General features: G+C 44.3%; 1 protein-coding gene across 1 annotated transcript; it reads left to right on the top strand.

Annotated features, from left to right (window-relative positions):
* Window positions 1-2058: 2058 nt before the first annotated feature.
* On the top strand, window positions 2059-18604 carry LOC112078825 (uncharacterized). Its single transcript, XM_024144942.1, has 2 exons — window positions 2059-2142; window positions 17840-18604. The coding sequence occupies exons 1-2, from the start codon at window positions 2059-2061 to the stop codon at window positions 18602-18604; spliced, it is 849 nt and encodes a 282-aa protein (XP_024000710.1).
* Window positions 18605-20148: the final 1544 nt, after the last annotated feature.

Genomic DNA, 20148 nt, shown 5'->3' with positions numbered 1-20148 from the left:
TAAACTGTATGTTCCCAGACACCAAATTGCCTAAAATGTAAGACAGAGAAAGTACTTTTTTCCATCTATTCTGGCATTGCAATAAGCTAATCGATTTCTGGTGCTCTATTCATACTCAGATCATTTAGATATGGCATTGGTACAATCCAGTGGCGGTTGGTGCTGTTTATGATGAGGGAGGACGATAAACATTTGAGTTTCTATTGGACAAATTCAGGTATGTTTATCCCAGTTTTGTTCCATTTGCTCCCGTTTAAGAAATATTTTTCAACAGAATCGGCTGAATGAATACACCCCGATCAAACGCAAAAACAGTTCACTTTCATAGGAGCCAGATCGTTGTATAATTCCTTCTCGCATCTATGCCCTCTCCATTTTATGCACTGCAGTGCTAGCTAGCTAGCTGTAGCTTTTTTCATCAGTACTAGATTAATTATCTGATCCTTTGATTGGGTGAGCAACATGTCAGTTCATGCTGCAAGAGCTCTAATAGGTTGGAGGATGTCTTCCGGAAGTTGTCATAGTTTCTGTGTAAGTCTATGGAAGTGGATGAGAACCACGAGCCTCCTAGGTTTAGTATTGAAGTCAGTGTTCCCAGAGGAGGAAGGAAACTAGCTGTCCTCTGGCTACACCATGGTGCTACCTTACAGAGTGCTGTTGAGGCTACTGTAGACCTTCATTGCAAAACAGTGGATATATTTAGTATAGTTTTATCTAAAAAGGATCACTTTTTGAAGGTTACAATATTTTTATTAATATGAAATTATATCAAATCAAATCATGCTGAATACTGCGCTTGATTCAGACAAGATAAGGTTGCTGACAACTTACTTTGCAAATAAATGTATTCTTGTGTGTTGGAAAAATGACAACCCACCCACTTTTCATCTGTGGCTAAAACAAGTTGCAAACTTCTTGCCATTAGAAAAATGAATAATGGACTTACAGAACTGCAGATCCACATTCTTGAAAGTATAGTTTTTATTGAAAAAAGCTCTTAAAATAGTACTTCTATTTCATATTTTATCTACATTTATTGCACTAGTTGTTTGAAAATCTCTGAAAATGTGTCTGCATTAACAACACTAACAGTATTATGATATTACAGTATATCTGCTGCTATCAATAGCTTGTTGTAATACTAACTGCTTTATTTAGTTTGTATGGAATGTATTTTCTGTTAGTCTTTATAATTGTTTATTTATTATACAGTTGAAGTTGGAAGTTTACATACACCATAGCCAAATACATTTAAACTGTGTTTTTCACAATTCCTGACATTTAAAAAATCCCCGTATTAGGTCAGTTAGGATCACCACAATATTTTAAGAATGTGAAATGTCCGAATAATAGTAGAGAGAATGATTTATTTCAGCTTTTATTTCTTTCATCACATTCCCAGTGGGTCAGAAGTTTACATACACTCAATTAGTATTTAGTAGCATTGCCTTTTGTCACGTTCCTGACCTTATTTCCTTTGTTTTGTCTTTGTTTAGTATGGTCAGGACGTGAGTTGGGGTGGGCATTCTATGTTATGTGTTTCTATGTGGGTTCATTTTCATTAGCCTGATATGGTCTCAATCAGGGCAGGTGTTTTACGTTTCCTCTGATTGAGAACCATATTAAGGTAGGCGTTTCTCACTGTTTGTTTGTGGGTGATTGTTCCTGTGTCAGTGTTTGTGCCACACGGGATCGTTCGTTGCGTAGTGGTNTTAATTAGAGTCAGGTGTTTTGTGTTCTCCTCTAATTAAGATCATATGTTAGGTAGGGTTTCTCACTGTTTGTTTGTTGGGTGATTGTCTCCTGTGTCGTCGAGATGTGTGTTACCTACGGGACTGTTTGGCTGTTCGTTTAGTTTGATGTCGTCTGTTTCCTGTCCGTGAGTTTACGTTTAGTTATGTAAGGTTATGTTCAGGTTTCGTCAACGTCGTTTTCTTGTTTGTTTATTTGAAGTGTTTTGTTTCGTGTTATGCCGTCGTGTTAAATAAAGGATTGGCTTATTCACCGAATGCTGCATTTTGGTCTTGATGATCCTTCTCTCCTTCTCCTCGTCCGAGGATGAGCGAGAGCGACACCCTTACAAGGAAGATGAGGAAAGAAGAGGAAGACGATGAGGATGAAGAGGGAATAGAGGAAGAAGATGTAGGTAAGAGGAGGAGAGAAGGGACCCAAAACAATACGGTCTTATGCCGGAGACAGGAAGATCTACTAAACACAGTGATAGAAGACCAAACACACGGAACAGTAGATAAGGCTAGAATTAAAGTACATTCACACACACTCCATGTTTGTTATTCATTAATGCATAGGACGTTGCGATTTCATTTCAATCAATCAAAAAACACATTATTGATGCAACAACACACACGGGACTAAAGCTAAAACTTAAGTTAGCTATCATTTCCCAACCATGGAAGTGTACTCTCCGCCTAATCTGCGGTGATCATTAGTATGCAGAAATGGGTGAGGGCCAGAGGTGGAGTAAGTGTTTTACCTGGCGTAGCTAGGGACTTGAGAAAGCGTTGTGCTGAGAGTATTAGACTTATTCAGGGTGAAGGAGGAGGGACGACGCAAGCTAGGAGACAGAAAACAAACTATCCAATATTACAATCTGAACATATATAGGAACAGGAACATTATCATAGGACCAGAAACATATCATAGGAACCAGAACACATCATAGGACCACGAACACATCATAGGACCAGACATATCATAGGACCAGAAACATATCATAGGACCAGAACATATTCATAGACCCAAAAACATATCATAGGACAACAGAACATATATGAGGAACCAGACATATCATAGGAACAGAACATTATCATAGAACAGAACATATCATAGGACCAGAACATATCATAGGAATCCAGAACACATCATTAGGACCAGAACATATCATAGGACCAGAACACATCATAGGACCAGAACCATATCCATAGCCCAGAACATAATTAATTTGATCATCAGATGAAGCAGATTCCATAACACAATACATAGTAAATATATAGTAATACATGGAATTATATTTAGATTTGTCAGTGCTGAACACTAGGTAGTGGAAGTCAAAGAGCCATTACAAAACAATACGGCTAGAGTTTTGACATGTCTCTTGACCACGTTTCATTCTAGGACCAACACCATCTAGGACCAACACATCTAGGTACCCAACACCATCTAGGACCAACACCATCTAGTACCAACACCATCTTAGGACCAACGCCATTCTAGGACCAACACCATCTAGGTACCAACACCATCTAGTACCAACACCATCTAGGACCACACCATCTAGGACCACACCATCTAGGCACCAACACCATCTAGGCCAACACCATCTATACCAACACCATGTTGTCTGAGGACCAACACCATCTAGGACAAACACCATCTAGGACCAACACCCATCTAGGACCCAACGCCATGTCGGACCAACACCATTCATGAAACCAACACCAATCTAGGACAACACCATGTCGGACCAACACCATGGTCGGACCAACACCATGTCGGACCACACCATCGAGGACCCAACACCATCTTAGGGACCAACACCATGTCGGACCAACACCATGTCGGACCAACACCATCTAGGGACCAAACACCATCTAGGACCAACGCCATCTTAGGACAACGCCATCGAGGACCAACGCCATTTCTAATTGGACCAACGCCATCTAGGACCAAGCGCCATCTAGGACCAACGCCATCTAGGGACCAACACCATCGAGGACAAACACCATCTAGGACCAACACCTCGAGGACCAACACCATCGAGGACCACACCATCTAGGACCAACACCATCTAGGACCAACACCATCTAGGACCAACGCCATCTAGTACCAACACCATCGAGACAACACCATCTAAGTACCAACACCCATGTCCGTCTAGGACCCTAACACCATCTTTAGGACCAACACCATCGAGGACCAACACCATGTAATCTATACACCCAACACCATCTAGGAACCAACACCATCTATGACCAACACCATCGAGGGACCAACACCATTCTAGTACCAACACCATGGTCGTCTAGACCACAACACCATCGTAGGACCAACACCATCGAGTGGACCAACACCATGTAATCTATGACCAAACACCATCTATGACCAAACACCATCTAGGACCAACACCATCTAGGACCAACACCATCTAGGACCAACCACCATCTAGGACCAAAACACCATCAGAGACCAACACCATGTGAATCTATGACCAACACCATCTAGCGACCAAACCATCTATGGACCAACACCATCTAGGACCACACCATCTTATGACCACACCATCTAGGGAGGGTCCAACACCATCTAGGACCAACACCATCTAGGACCAACCCATCTAGGACCACACATTAGACCAACACTCTAGGACCAACCACCATTCATCTAGGACCAAACACCAATCTCAGTACCAACACCATCTAGAACAACACCATGCTAGGACCACACCAGTCTAGGACCAACACCATCTAGGACCAACACCATGTCGGACCAAAACCATGTCGGACCAAACACCATGTCGGACCAAACACCATGTGTCTAGGACCAACACCATCTAGGACCCCAACACCATCTAGGGACCAACACCATGTCGTCTAGGACAGACACCATTAGGACAACACATCTAGACAGACACAGTCTAGACATGACACCATCTAGGACAGACACCATCTAGCGTACAAACACCTCTAGGACCAACACCATCTAGGTACCAACACCATCTAGGTTACAACACCATCTAAGGTACCAACACCATCTAGGTACCCAAACACCATCTAGGTACCAACACCATCGAGGTACCAACACCATCTAGGACCAACACCATCTTAGACCACGCCATCTAGGTCCAACACCATCTAGGTTACCAACACCATCTTAGGTGACCAACACCATCTAGGACAACACCATCTAGGACCAACGACCATTCTAGGGACCAACACCATGTCAATTCTATTGCACCAACACCAATGTCAATCTAGGACCAACACCATCTAGGACCAACACCATCTAGGACCAACACCATCTAGGTACCAACACCAGTCTAGTACCAACACCATCTAGGACCAACGCCATCTAGGACCAACGCCATCTAGGCCAACGGCATCTAGGACCAACACCATCTAGGACCAACACAATCTAGGACCAACACCATCTGGTAACCAACACCATCTAGTACCAACACCATCTAGGGGACCAAACACCATCTAGGACCAACGCCATCTAAGGACCAAACACCATCTAGGACCAACACCATCGAGGACCCAACACCATTTCTATACCAACACCATCTAGGACCAAACACCATCTAGTACCAACACATCTAGAACCAACACCAGTCTAGGACCAAACACCATCTAGGACCAAACCCATCTGGCACACATGACCAACAGTCTAGGACCAACACCATCTAGTTACCAACAACCATCTAGGGACCAAACACCTAGGGGCCAACGCCATCTAGGGACCAACACCATCTAGGACCAAACCATTAAGGGACCACACCATCTAGGTTAACACTAGGACCAACACCATCTAGGACCAAACACCCATCTAGGACCACACCATCTAGGGACCAACCACCATCTATGCCACCATGACACCCCATCTATGACCAACAACATCTAGGACCACACCATCTACGGACCAACCCCATCTAGGACCAACACCATCTGGACCAACACCATCTTAGGACCAACACCAATCTAGGACCCAACACCAATGTCAGCTAGCGACCCCAAAACACCATCTAGTACCACACCATCTGGTAACAACACCAATCTAGGACCAACACCATCTAGGACCAACACCATCTAGGACAACACCATTCGGACCAAAACCATTCGACCGACAACACCAATGTCGCGACCAACACCATGTCGTCTAGACCAACACCATCTAGGGACCAACACCATCTAGACCAACACCATGTCGTCTAGGACAGGACACCATCTAGCAGACCCATTCGACAGACCACCATCTAGTACAGACACCATCTAGACATACACTCATCTAGGACAACCACATCTAGTGTACAGAACACCATCTAGTGACCAAACACCATCGTAGGTACCAACACCCATCTAGGTCAACACACATACACCCATCTATTGTTACCAACACCATCTAGGTACCAAACCATCTAGGTAACCCAACACCATCGTAGGACCAACACCATCTAGACAGACCATCTGGCAACAGGCCATCGTGGACTACCCCACTCTAAGGTACCAACACCATCTAGTACCAACCAACCATACTAGGTACCAACACCATCTTAGCCAAAACAATTAGGACCAACCACCATTCTAGGACCAACACCATTTAGTTACCAACCACCATCCGTCGTCTAGGACCAACACCATGCCCTGTCTATAGGACAACAACCATCTCCGGACCGAACACCTTCTAGGACCGACACCATCGAGACAAACCAACCATGTCATCTATGACCAACACATCAGCTAGCGAACATCCAAACACCATCTAGGGACCAACGCATCATGTCGTCTTAGGAACAACACAGACTGCTACAGCACACCAACGTCCATGTCGGAACAATCACCATCGTAGACCCAACACCATCTAGTGGACCATACACCATCTAGGAGCACAACACCATCTAGGCACATTCGGACCAACACCATCTAGCCGAACATCTAACAACACCATCTAGAGCCAAACACGCATCTAGGACAACACCATCTAAGACTACGCTATACCACCATCTAGACCAACACCATCATAGTCGCCAACACCATGTCGACCAACACCATTGTCGGACCAACACCACTGTCTGGACCAACACCATGTCGTCTAGGACCAACACCATCTAGGACCCACACTAGCCATCTAGGACCAACACCATCTAGGGACCAACACCATCTAGGACCAACGCCATCTAGGGACCAACACCATCTAGGACCAAACACCATCTAGACCAACACCATCTAGGACCAACCCATCTAGGACAAACCAAAAACCATTTTAGGACCAAACACCATCTAGGGACCAACACCATCTAGGACCAACACCATTTAGGACAACACCATCTAGGGACCAACGCCATCTAGGGACCAACGCCACTCTAGACCAACACCATCTAGGACCAACACCATCTAGGGACCAACACCATCTAGGACCACACCATCTAGGGACCAACACCATGTCGGACCAACACCATGTCGGACCAACACCATGTCGGATCCAACACCATCTAGGACCAAACGCCATCTAGGACCAACGCCATCTAGGGCCAACGCCATCTAGGACCAACACCATCTAGGACCAACACCATCTAGGGACCAACACCATCTAGGACCAACACCATCTAGGACCAACGCCATTCTAGGACCAACACCATGATGACCAACACCATCTAGGACCAACACCATCTGGGACCAACACCATCTAGGACCAACAGCATCTAGGACCCAACCGCCATCTAGGACCAACACCATCTAGGACCAACACCATCTAGGACCAACACCATCTAGGACCAACACCATGTCGGACCAACACACCATCTAGGACCAACACCATGTCGGACCAACACCATGTCGACCAACACCATGTCGACCAACACCATCTAGGACCAACACCAGTCATCTAGGACCAACGCCATCTAGGACCAACGTCATTCTAGGACCAACACCATCTAGCGGACCAACACCATGTCGGAACAACACCATCTAGGACCAACACCATCTAGGACCAACACCAATCTAGGACAACACCATCTAGACCAACACCATCTAGGAGCAACGCCAATCTACGACCAACGCCATCTAGGAACCAACACCACATCTAGGGTACCAACACCATCTAGGGACCAACACCATCTAGGACCAACACCATCTAGGACCAACACCATCTAGGACCAACACCATCTAGGACAACACCATCTAGGGACCAACACCCATCTAGGACCAAACACCATCTAGGACCAATGCCATCTAGGACCACACCATCTAGGACCAACACAATCTAGTACCAACACCATGTCGAAACAACACCATCAGGACCAACACCATCTAGGACCTAAACCCCATCTACGACCAACGCCATCTAGGACCAACACCATCTAGGTACCAACACCATCTAGGGACAACTGGACCAACACCTCTAGGACCAACACCATCTAGGACCAACCACCATCTAGGACCAACACCATCTAGGACCAACACCACTCTAGGGACCCAACCCATCTAGGACCATGCCATCTAGGACGACCAACACCATCTAGGACCAACGCCATCTAGGACCAACACCATCTAGACCAAACACCATTCTAGGACCAACACCATCTAGGACCAACACCATCTAGGAGCAACACCATCTAGGGACCAACACCATCTAGACCAATGCCATCTAGGACCAACACCATCTAGACCAACACCATCTATACCAAACACCATGTTGTCTAGGAGCAACACCATGTCATCTAGGAGCAACACCATCTAGGACCAACACCATCTAGACAAAACACCATCTAGGACCAAACACCGTCTAGGACCAACACCATGTTGTTAGGACAGACCCACCATCTCGGACCAACACCATGTCAACTAGGACCAACACCATGTTGTCTAGGACCGACACCATGTCGGACCGACACCATGTCGGGACCGACACCATCTAGGTACCAACACCATCGAGCGACAAAACACATGTCATCTATGACCAACACCATGGCCATCTAGGGACCAACACCATCTAGGACACAACAACTCATCTAGGACCAACGCTATCTTAGGACCAACACCATCTAGGGACAACACCATCTAGGACCAACACCATCTAGGACACTCCATCTAGGCCAACACCATCTAGACCAACGCCATCTAGGGACCAACGCCATCTAGGACCAAACACATCTAGGGACCAAAACACATCTAGGGACAACACCATCTAGGGACCAACCATCTAGGGACCAACACATCTAGGACCACACCATCTGGGACCAACACCATTCTAGGACCAAGCCATCTAGACCAACGCCATCTAGGGCCAACACCATGTAGGACCAAGCACCATGTCGGACCAAACACCATGTCGGCAACACCATCTGGACCAACGCCATCTAGACCAACGCCATCTAGGGACCAACGCCCACTAGGACCAACACCATCTACGACCTAACACCATCTAGGACCAACACCATCTAGGACCAACACCATCTAGGACCAACGCCATCTAGGACCAACACCATCTATGACCAACACCATCTGGGGACCAACACCATCTAGGAACCAACACCATGTCATCTACAGTGGTTGCTCAACTAAAGGTTTGTGATTATGCTGCGGGACTTAGAGGTATATTTTGTTGCGTTAGTCCGGGTACCCATTATCACTGCTTCACTGCTCCAGACCACCACAAGGGGGAGTTGGAGCACTGATTATGCTTACTGGAAAATACTATTTCAAAATGAATGGAAGAGGCAAGTGGAAGGGGGAAAAGACAGCATTCAGAGGTCAAGACAGCRCTGCTCTGAGACAAGCATGGGGACTGGTCTTGATAAATCAATKAGATTTTTATTTTCACTGAATCTCTGTTTGGGTATTGGTTAGACTACAATTAKGGTGTGGAAATGTTTGGATAATTGTGCTCTTACTGTAGTACTGTAGCCTACTCCCTACCCTTCATGTTGTACAGCATCATTATGGGCTATTAGCAGGTCAATAGATACTTTGTGCAAGGCAATTGATCAGCATGAAAAACTTTGCAGCTGGGGCCTCTCGAGTGGCGCAGTGGTCTAAGACACTGCAYCGCAGTGCAAACTGCGTTGCTACAGATGCTGGTTCGATACCCGCGCCAACGGCAACCGGGAGACCCATGAGGCGACGGTTGAACTCAAATATACTAATTGATTTWAAAAAATTGACTTTATMATTTGGAACCTTGAACAAGTGSAAAAAGGAAGAAGTATTATAATTATTATTTACTCTGTTTTCACAAGCGTAGCMGGCTGTGAATTATTATTGACTCACAGCGTAGCAGGCTGTGATTTCTGCAAACAACGTTTCTAGGACGGACTATCAGCAGGACAATAGACGGTTTCCTTTTATTCAGATTACAACTTTCGGTTATTTGAAAACACAATCATCTCCAAAATATTGTAATTTTTTTTTTTTTTTAAACAAGGACTTGAAAATTAGATCGTGAACTCTACAAAATAACATTTTCAGTCCGAGAATGAGAATAGTAAATGACTGTAATAAATACATTCGTTCAATACACTGGAATACAAAATAAGCCATCCACCCACCCAATTATAAACCGGAGCTGAGAGGATCACCAAAACTAAAGGTATTTTTGTTTCAGTGCATTTTCTTTAAAATAAACACCATGTCACACACCAGAGGACTGAGGTAAAGGGACGACTAAACTTGTCTAACAACATTAGCATAAACAGCTACATATGACATCAATAGACGGTTGAAACAAGGTAAAAAGGGGCTCAGGATTTTGGACCCGGGGGACATGGGGTGGGGAGGTGAACTTCTTAGAGGTCAATTTCAAGACAGTCACATTTTTAACAGACAGTCAGTTAAGGTCAAAGCTTAAAGTRTCTGTGCAGGGGCGTCATTAACCTACCGAGCATTGGAAGACGACTAATGGGAGAGGTAGAAGGGTCTTAATCAGGATGGCCTGGGTCAGATTATATGGGGTCATGCTCCAAGGCCTAGCCCCAGACAAAGCTGTTAGAGACCGAGTTGGTAAAAGGTTTTAAGGATTAGGGTGAAGTGTTATTCAACAATAGCCAATGCAGTAGTAATTTATACAGTACAGAGTCATTCCACCAAAATGGGTGGCTTTTGCATGCCTTTTGATATTTTAAGTGGAAATTGTCCACCAAAAACTGAGTTTTAAAAGCCTGTTACATTAAATTAAGTGCACTTTAATTAAGACCGCATGGATACATTTGCCAAGAGTGTGCAAAGCTGTCATCAAGGCAAAGGGTGGCTATTTGAATAATCTCAAATARATTTTGATTTGTTTAACACCTTTTTGGTTAGTACGTGATTCCATATGTGTTATTTCATAGTTTTGATGTATTCACTATTATTCTACAATGTAGAAAATAGTAAAAACAAAAGAAAAACCCTTGAATGAGTAGGTCTTTTAAAACTTTTTGACCTGTAGTGTACGTCTGTCACACATTTTTTTGTTTTGTGAACGGAATTATAATTTTTATACGGATGAAACTAACTTTTTAAATATTTTTTCAAAAGAAACATTGAACATCTAATAGTCAAATCAAAATGTAAAAGCAGSTGAACTGGTTCTACTCTTTTTGGTCATTTTCGGCTTTTTGCGGTGGAAAACTGAGCGGATCAAACATAACAGTTACCCACGCTGGTATGAATGAGTCGGGAGACAGGCACAAGAATGCGTAATATATATTTTTTTATTACACCCAAATTACTGCGTGCCGTGTAAAGGCACGGGGATGAAGACCAAACAAACACTATACAAAAACACAGAGTGGAAAACCAAACAAAGAGCGAGGAGTACCTCGAATAAATAACACAAGCGCACAATGATTAACACACGGTCCGTAATCATCGACGCAATCCACAATTTGCACGMAAGCCAAAACACACAGCACAGGTACTCACACGAACCAACGGACATTGTAACAAAAATCGACAGGACACTAGTAAACCAAGGGCACACTTATACAGGTACTAATCACTGGGAATAGGGTGCCAGGTGCGCGTAATTGAAGTTCCGGTGGGATCCGTGACACCCAGATAGACTAGGCTAGAAATGTTTTAACAAAACCTTTTCTCTTTTGTCGAAGCTTGCATTGATTTACCACACGCTGTTGGACACAACACGCTCCCATTCCTCCAGTCACAAGTGGATTTATGGATTTTAAGATGAAATGATAAAAACCTGTTACGGTCAACCCTGTAACTTTTATTTGGCACTTACATGCCCCCATGTGCAGTTGCAAACCATAGTCTGGCATTTTATGGCGGTTTTGGAGCAGTGGCTTTTTCCTTGCTGAGCGGCCTTTCAGGTTATGTCGATATAGGACTCGTTTTTCTGTGGATATAGACACTTTTGTACCACTTTTGTACCTGTTTCCTTCAGAATATTCATAAGGTCCTTTGCTGTTATTCTGGGATTGATTTGCACTTTTCGCACCAAAGTACGTTCATCTCTAAGAGACAGAACGCGTCTCCTTCCTGATCGGTATGACGGCTGCGTGGTCCCATGGTGTTTATACTTGTGTACTATTGTTTGTACAGATGAATGTGGTACCTTCAGGCGTTTGGAAATTGCTCCCAAGGATGAACCAGACTTGTGGAGGTCTACAATTTTTTTTCTGAGGATTTGGTTGATTTATTTTTATTTTCCCATGATGTCAAGCAAAGAGTTTGAAGGTAGGCCTTGAAATACATCCACAGGTACACCTCCAATGGTCTCCATACACAAAGTAGATGTCCTAACCGACTTGACAAAACTATAGTTTGTTAACAAGAAATTTGTGGAGTAGTTGAAAAACAAGTTTTAATGACTTCATCCTAAGTGTATGTAAACTTCCGACTTCAACTGTATCTACAGTACTAAATCCATGTGTATGTATAGTGCATATGTTATCGTGTGTGTTGGTATGCATGTGTCTGTGCCAATGTCTGAGTTGCTTCACAATCCCCACTGTTCAATAAGGTTTTTTTTTATCTAATTTTACTGCTTGTGTCAGTTACTTGATGTGGAACAGAGTTCCATGTAGTTATGGCTTTATGTAGTACTGTGCACCTCCCATAGTCTGTTCTGGACTTGGGGACTGTGAAGAAACCTCTGGTGGCATGTCTTGTGGGGTATGCATGGGAGTTCGAGCTGTGTGCCAGTAGTTTAGACAGAGAGCTCGGTGCATTCAACATGTCAATACCTCTCATAAATACAAGTAGTGAAGACGTCAATCTCTCCTCCACTTTCAGCCAGGAGAGATTGACAAGCATATTATTAATATTAGCTCTCTGTGTACATCCAAGGGCCAGCAAACTTGGGCCTATAGGACTTGCCTTGTTGATAATGTTGTTAAGAAGGCAGAGCATCCCTTTATTATGGACAGGCTTCTCCCCATCTTAGCTACTACTGCATAAATATGTTTTGACCATGACAGTATACAATCTAGGGTTACTCCAAGCAGTTTAGTCATCATTTACACATTATTTATTACAAGATTTAGTTGAGGTTAAGGGTTTAGTGAGTGTTTTGTCCCAAATACAATGCTTTTAGTTTTAGAAATATTTAGGGCTAACTTATTCCACTTTGAAACTAACTGCAGCTCTTTGTTGAGTGTTGAAGTCATTTCAGTCGCTGTTGTAGCTGACATACACTTGTATAGTGTTGAGTCATCCGCATACATAGACACTCTGGCTTTAGTCAAAGTCAGTGGCATGTCGTTAGTAAAAATTTAAAAAAGCAAGGGGCCTAAACAGCTACCCTGGGGAATTCCTGATTCTAACTGGATTATATTTGAGAGGCTTCCATTAAAGAACACCCTCTGTGTTCTGTTAGACAGGTAACTCTTTATCCACATTACAGCAGGTGTAAAGCCACAACACATATGTTTTTCCAGTAGCAGACTATGGTTGATAATGTCAAAAGCTGCACTGAAGTCTAACAAGACAACCCCCCACAATCATTTATTCATCAATTTCTCTCAGCCAATCATCAGTCATTTGTGTAAGTTCTGTGCTTGTTGAATGTCCTTCCCTATCAGCGTGCTGAAATTATTTTGTCAATTTGTTTACTGTGAAATAGCATTGTATCTGGTCAAACACAATTTTTTCCAGAAGTTTACTAAGGGTTGGTAACAGGCTGATTGGTCGGCTATTTGAGCCAACAAGACAGTTAGTGAGCATTTCTGATTTCCCAAGATGATCCATCCACCTGACAGGTGTAGCATATCAAGAAGCTGATTAAACAGCATGCTCATTACATAGGTGCACCTTGTGCTGGGGATAATAAAAGGGCCACTCTAAAATGTGCAGTTTTGTCACACAACACAATGCCACAGATGTCTCAAGTTTTGAGGGAACGTGCAATTGGCATGCTGACTGCAGCAATGTCCACAGAGCTGTTAACAGATCATTTAATGTTCATTTCTCTACCATAAGCCGCCTCCAATGTCRTTTTAGAGAATTTGCCAGTACGTCCAACCGGCCTCACAACCGCAGACCACGTGTAACCACACCAGCCCAGGATCTCCACATCCGGCTTCTTCACCTGTGGGATCGTCTGAGACCAGCCACCCGGACAGCTGATGAAACGGGGGAGTATTTCCGTCTGTAATAAAGCCCTTTTGTTGTGGGCTTGGCTCCCAAGTGGTTGGGGCTACGCCCTCCCAGGCCCACCCAGGACTGTGAAATCCATAGATTAGAGCCTAATGAATTCATTTAAATGGACTGATTTCCTTATATGAACTGTAACTCAGTAAAATTGATGAAATTGTTGCATGTTGCATTTATATTTTTGTTCAGCATAGTTATAATAAAACAGTCCCATAACAGCTTCTTTTTAGATTAAAAAAATTGTAAAAAAGGCTCTAAATACTTTTCTGATTGTGACTTCAAAATTAGTACAAATGAGCATGTGTAAAATACAAACATTTAGGAAAAGTCAAGGAAAGAGCAGGATATATTTTTTTGCGGGGGCTGATTTTATTAATTTTTTGGTCTATAGTGGTTCTAGTGTTAACTAACTATTTATCAGTCTTATGACTTAAGACTTATTATGACTTGGGGGGGTTAGAAGCTGTTCAGGGTCCTGTTGGTTCCGCCAGGTCAGCGGAATCAATCACCACCTTCCGGAGACACCTGAAACCCCACCTCTTTAAGGAATACCTAGGATAGGATAAAGTAATCCTTCTAACCCCCCCCCCCCCCCTYMGAGTTAGATGCACTATTGTAAAGTGGTTGTTCCACTGGACATCATAAGGTGAATGGACCAACTTGTAAGTCGCTCTGGATAAGAGCGTCTGCTAAATGACTTAAATGTAAATGTAATGTAAATGGTAGCAGAGAGAACAGTATGACTTGTGCGGTTGGAGTCAAAGCATACCACAGTATAGGGATAAGATATTTGGTCAATACAATTGATTTCAAAAGGGGAAAAAAAGGCCAATCAAAGTCTGAAGGTGTGTCTTTTTCCCAGTACAACTTACTTCTCCCATTGATTGTGAGGGTACACTCACTCCTAGTGTTGAGCGTGTGGCTGTGTGTGTCCATGAAGGACAAGGCCTCGTCACAGTTTGTCCCCTGCTCCGTATAACTCTTATCCATAGAGTTAACCATCACTGTCATCTCCTGTCGAGTGCTGCTCAACGTCTCTTTACGCTTCTTAGCCAACTTCCTGTTTAGAGAGAACACAAGACAAAACAACAACAAATGAATAATTAATCAATAATCAATGAATCAATCATTATAATATCCTGCTTTGTAATGCTCAATTACGCTTCTTAGCCAGCTTCCTATTTAGGAGAAAAGAAAAGACGAACAACAAAGATTATTAGTTAAAACAGAGATGTTCGAGATGACTCATACCTGGAAAGACATGTGAAGGATTGGGTAGAAAAGACTGTGCTAAAGAAGAGAGAAGTTAAATTCATTTGAAACTTTTTTCCTCACGATTCGAGCCAAGCAATCCGATCCATACCCTTTACCATCTAATTCATTTGGCAAGGCTTTGTGTTGTGAAGGCAGATACATCAGCGGGCCTGACGATTGGTCAATTAGTCCGTGAATCTGGGAGTGGAGAAGCAATATAATAGAGTTTGTTTGCCTCAAGAAACAACTTGCTTTCAGGACCTCCTCCAGAAAAACCCGACTCGGGAACAAAATAACGCTATTTTGTAAAGATAATACACATTTGGGATGTCTTTGGACTGGAGGCTTTTTTGGGGGCCTCTTTCAGGCCAATTCAACTCAATGCAGTCTGTAACAAAACAACTACCTTATACTCAGACAAACATATACTTTGTGCACATTGAAAAAAGATGGAAAAAGAGAGCCAGACCAGATTAAGCAGTGAATGTGTGTCGAGACTCGGGCACGGTACTCTACCCCATAGAGCCTCATCACGGTACTCTACTCCATAGAGCCTCATCATGGTACTCTACTCCATAGAGCCTCATCATGGTACTCTACCCCATAGAGCCTCATCATGGTACTCTACCCCATAGAGCCTCATCACGGTACTCTACTCCATAGAGCCTCATCACGGTACTCTACCCCATAGAGCCCTCATCATGGTACCTACTACCCATAGAGCCTTCATCCATGGTACTGACTAACTCCATCGAGCCTCACATGGTACTCTCCCCATAAGAGCCTCATGCACTGGTACTCTACTCCATAGAGCTCTCATCACCGGTCATTACACTACCTAGCATGACTACTCATAGCCATCATGGTACTCTACTGCCATAAAGCCTCAGATCCTGGTACTTCTACTCCATAGAGCCTCATCATGGTACTCTACTCCATAGAGCCTCATCACGGTACTCTACTCCATAGAGCTCTCACGGTATTCTACTCATAGAGTCTCATCATGGTATCTACTCCATAGAGCCTCATCATGGTACTCTACTCCATAGAGCTCATCACATGGTACTTCTACCCCATAGAGCCTCATCACGGTACTTCTACTCCATATAAATATTACTCTGATTGTACTCACACACACACACCTCTGTCCAGTGATAACTTTTGTTTTAAATTTATCAAAAACGAAATTGAAATGCTCTCTCCTATTCAACCAGGAACAATACAGTATGACCTGCCTGAACCCTCTTCTCCTATTCAACCGGCAACATAACAGTATTGACCTGTCTGTTCAAGTCCTCATTCTACACCACAATGCAGCTCACGTCAATTTAAGGCTTCTGCATTGTGCCTCTGTATGTAGTTATACTTAACAACAACATGCTCAAAATGTGTTCCCCTAACCTCGCTCTCTCTCAATTCAATTCAATTCAATTCAAGGGGCTTTAGTTGGCATGGGAAACATGTGTTAACATTGCCAAAGCAAGTGAGGTAGATAATAACAAAAGTGAATAAACAATACAAATTAACAGTAAACATTACACATACAGAAGTTTCAAAACAAGAAAGACATTACAAATGTCATATATATATATACAGTGTTGTAACATGTACAATGGTTAAAGCACACAAGTTAAAATAAATAAGCATAAATATGGGTTGTATTTACAATGGTGTTTGTTCTTTACTGGTTGCCCTTTTCTTGTGGCAACAGGTCACAAATCTTGCTGCTGTGATGGCACCCTGTGGAATTTCACCCAGTAGAAATGGGAGTTTATCAAAATTGGATTTGTTTTCAATTTCTTTGTGGATCTGTGTAATCTGAGGGAAATATCTCTCTCTTCTCTCTCTCTCTCTAAAACAATTCAAAACAGCTTGGTCGTGATCATACATAACCATGTACAGCTGCTAGTTACTGCTATTGGCTCATGGCTCGGGGGGAGAAAATCTGTGTGAGAACTATCCCCGTCTTCCTACTGCTTCCAAACACTTTATCAGTGGCTGTCTCAGTATGACCCTGATATGTATTTGACTAGGGTGTTTGTCACAAATGCACCCTATTCCCTATATAGTTCACTACACATAGAGCTCTGCTTCAAAAGTATGGCACTATACAGGGAATAGGGTGCCGTTAGGGACGCAAGCCTAGCAGAAAACGCCTGACAGACACACTGGGGGGCTAATGACTCGCCTGCTGCGTGTTTTGTCAAATCTCTGTTTGTTCAATTTATACGCTGTCTCGTGCCATATGGTCTCACCAGGCCCCCACCAGACCCCCCCACCATGCCCCACCAGGCCCCACTATGCCCACCAGCCCCCACCACCATGCCCCCACCACCATGCCCCACAGGCCCACCAGGCCCGCACATCCCCATGGCCCCACCATGCCCCACCTACATGCCCCCACCAGGCCCCCCAGCCCACACTGCCCCCACCACCATGCCCCCACCATGCCCCACACCATGCCCCACCATGCCCCCACCACCATGCCCCACACCATGCCCCCACCAGGCCCCACCATGCCCCCACCATGCCCCCACCACCCCCACCATGCCCCCACCACCATGCCCCCACCACCATGGCCCACCATGCCCCACACCATGCCCCCACCACCATGCCCCCACCAGCCCCACACCAAGCCCCCACCACCATGCCCCCACCATGCCCCCACCACGGCCCCAACCAGCCACCCCCACCAGGCCCCCCACTATGCCCCCACCAGACCCCACCATGCCCCCACCCAGACCCCCACCCAGACCCCACATGCTCCACGCCAACTCACCATGCCCCACACCATGCCCCACCAGCCCCCACTACCAGTGCCCCCACCAGACCCCCACCATGCCCCCACCAGGACCCCCACCATGCCCCCACCAGACCCCAACCAGACCCCCACCATGCCCCCCACTACCATGCCCCCACTACATGCCCCCAACATGCCCCCACCATGCTCCCCACTATGCCCCACCAGACCCCCCCATGCCCCCACCACCATGCCCCACACCATGCCCCATCAGAGTAGGTGAGTAGGTACGAAATGAGTAGCTTGAATGAAATAAGTAGCCCAGATGAAATGAGTAGTTAGAATGAAATGAGTAGTTAGATGAATGAGTAGTTAGATGAAATGAGTAGTTAAGATGAAATTGAGTAGCTAGATGAAATGAGTAGTTAGATAAATGAGTAGTAGATGAAATGAGTATAGTTAGTGAAATGAGTAGTTAGATGAATGAGTAGTTAGATGGAAATGAGTACTAGATGAAATGAGTAGTTAGAGGTAAATTATGCCATAAATAGAACAAAAAAGGGTGTCAATGGTTTGCTTCAATTGGCCCTCAGAAAATGTTCTATAACAGAAATCCCATTTATTTTTTTTTAGAGTACATTAGTTTGGTAGGACTCTGAGATGCTCTGTTGCGAGTCAAATTTAGCACCATTACGAACCTACATGGTGTGCTGCTATGCAGCTCTCTAGGTTATAGGAAGACTGATAGATGGCTTTATAATAGAGACAGTAGAAAGAGAAGGATGATGTGTGTGTGTGTGTGTGTGTGGTGTGTGTGTGTGTGTGTGTGGTGTGTGTGTGTGTGTGTGTGTGTGTGTGTGTGTGTGTGTTGTGGTGTGTGTGTGTGTGTGTGTGTGTGTGTATGAGCGTGTGTGTATGAGCGTGTGTGTGTGTGTGTGTGTGTCTCGGCTGTGTTGATGAATGTGACCAATGAACATTCATCAAATTCTCGAATAGTTATTGTAGGTAAATAGCTAGCCATGGACTAGACAAAGACTTTGTTATTCCAAAAGGAATCCATAGGGCTCTGGTCAAAAGTAGTGCACTATATAGGGAATAGGGTGCCATAGGGCTCTGGACAAAAGTAGTGCACTATATAGGGAATAGGGTTCTATAGGGCCCTGATCAAAAGTAGAGCACTATATAGGGAAAAGGGTGCCATTTGGGACACATAAACCCTGATGAGATCTGACTACAGTCAAACTAGACACAACCCAGCAAACAAAGGATGTCCTGAGGACATTTGGCTACGTTCCAATTAGGTTTTACGTTCCAATTAGGGTTTTGATGCCACATTACCCCACTGACGTTCCCGAGACAGTCTAAAAACGTTGCGTGATGTTCCCAAGGGAACGTTCTCTGGAAGACCTTTGTGTAGTTTCCTGTAAGCTACTATGACATCACTGAGGACCGTGTCATGACCTTATTTGGACATTCTAAGAACACTAATTTGATTTAGTCCCCCGTTGGTTCCGGGGATCTCCCCGAAAACATTTTTAGGACGTAAATCCAACACAACACATCACTGAGTAACTGCCTCCTTATTTTCAATCAGGTGGCTGCATCATGGTATGGGTGTGCTTGACATCGGCAAAGACTGGGGGAGTTTTTCAGGATGAAAAGAAACGGGATGGAGCTAAGCACAAGCAAAATCCTAGAGGAAAACCTGCTTCAGTCTGCTTTCCACCAGACATTGAGAGAAGAATTCACCTTTCATCAAGACAATAACTTACAACACAAAGCCAAATCTACAGTGGAGTTGCATACCAAGAAGACAGTAAACGTGCC

Source organism: Salvelinus sp. IW2-2015, unplaced genomic scaffold (assembly GCF_002910315.2).
Source record: "Salvelinus sp. IW2-2015 unplaced genomic scaffold, ASM291031v2 Un_scaffold6345, whole genome shotgun sequence".
Taxonomy (NCBI): Eukaryota; Metazoa; Chordata; class Actinopteri; order Salmoniformes; family Salmonidae; genus Salvelinus; species Salvelinus sp. IW2-2015.
The sequence above is the reverse complement of the archived record's forward strand: the minus strand, read 5'-3'. Positions and strand labels throughout refer to the sequence as shown.

Excerpts from the sequence above, each read along its gene's own strand:
- LOC112078825 (XM_024144942.1), top strand. The coding sequence starts at position 2,059 with ATGAGCGAGAGCGACACCCTTACAAGGAAGATGAGGAAAGAAGAGGAA. Across the intron at positions 2,143-17,839 it reads AGGGAATAGAGGAAGAAGAT|GCCCCCACCAGACCCCCCCA; the intron begins GTAGGTAAGAGG and ends TGGTCTCACCAG.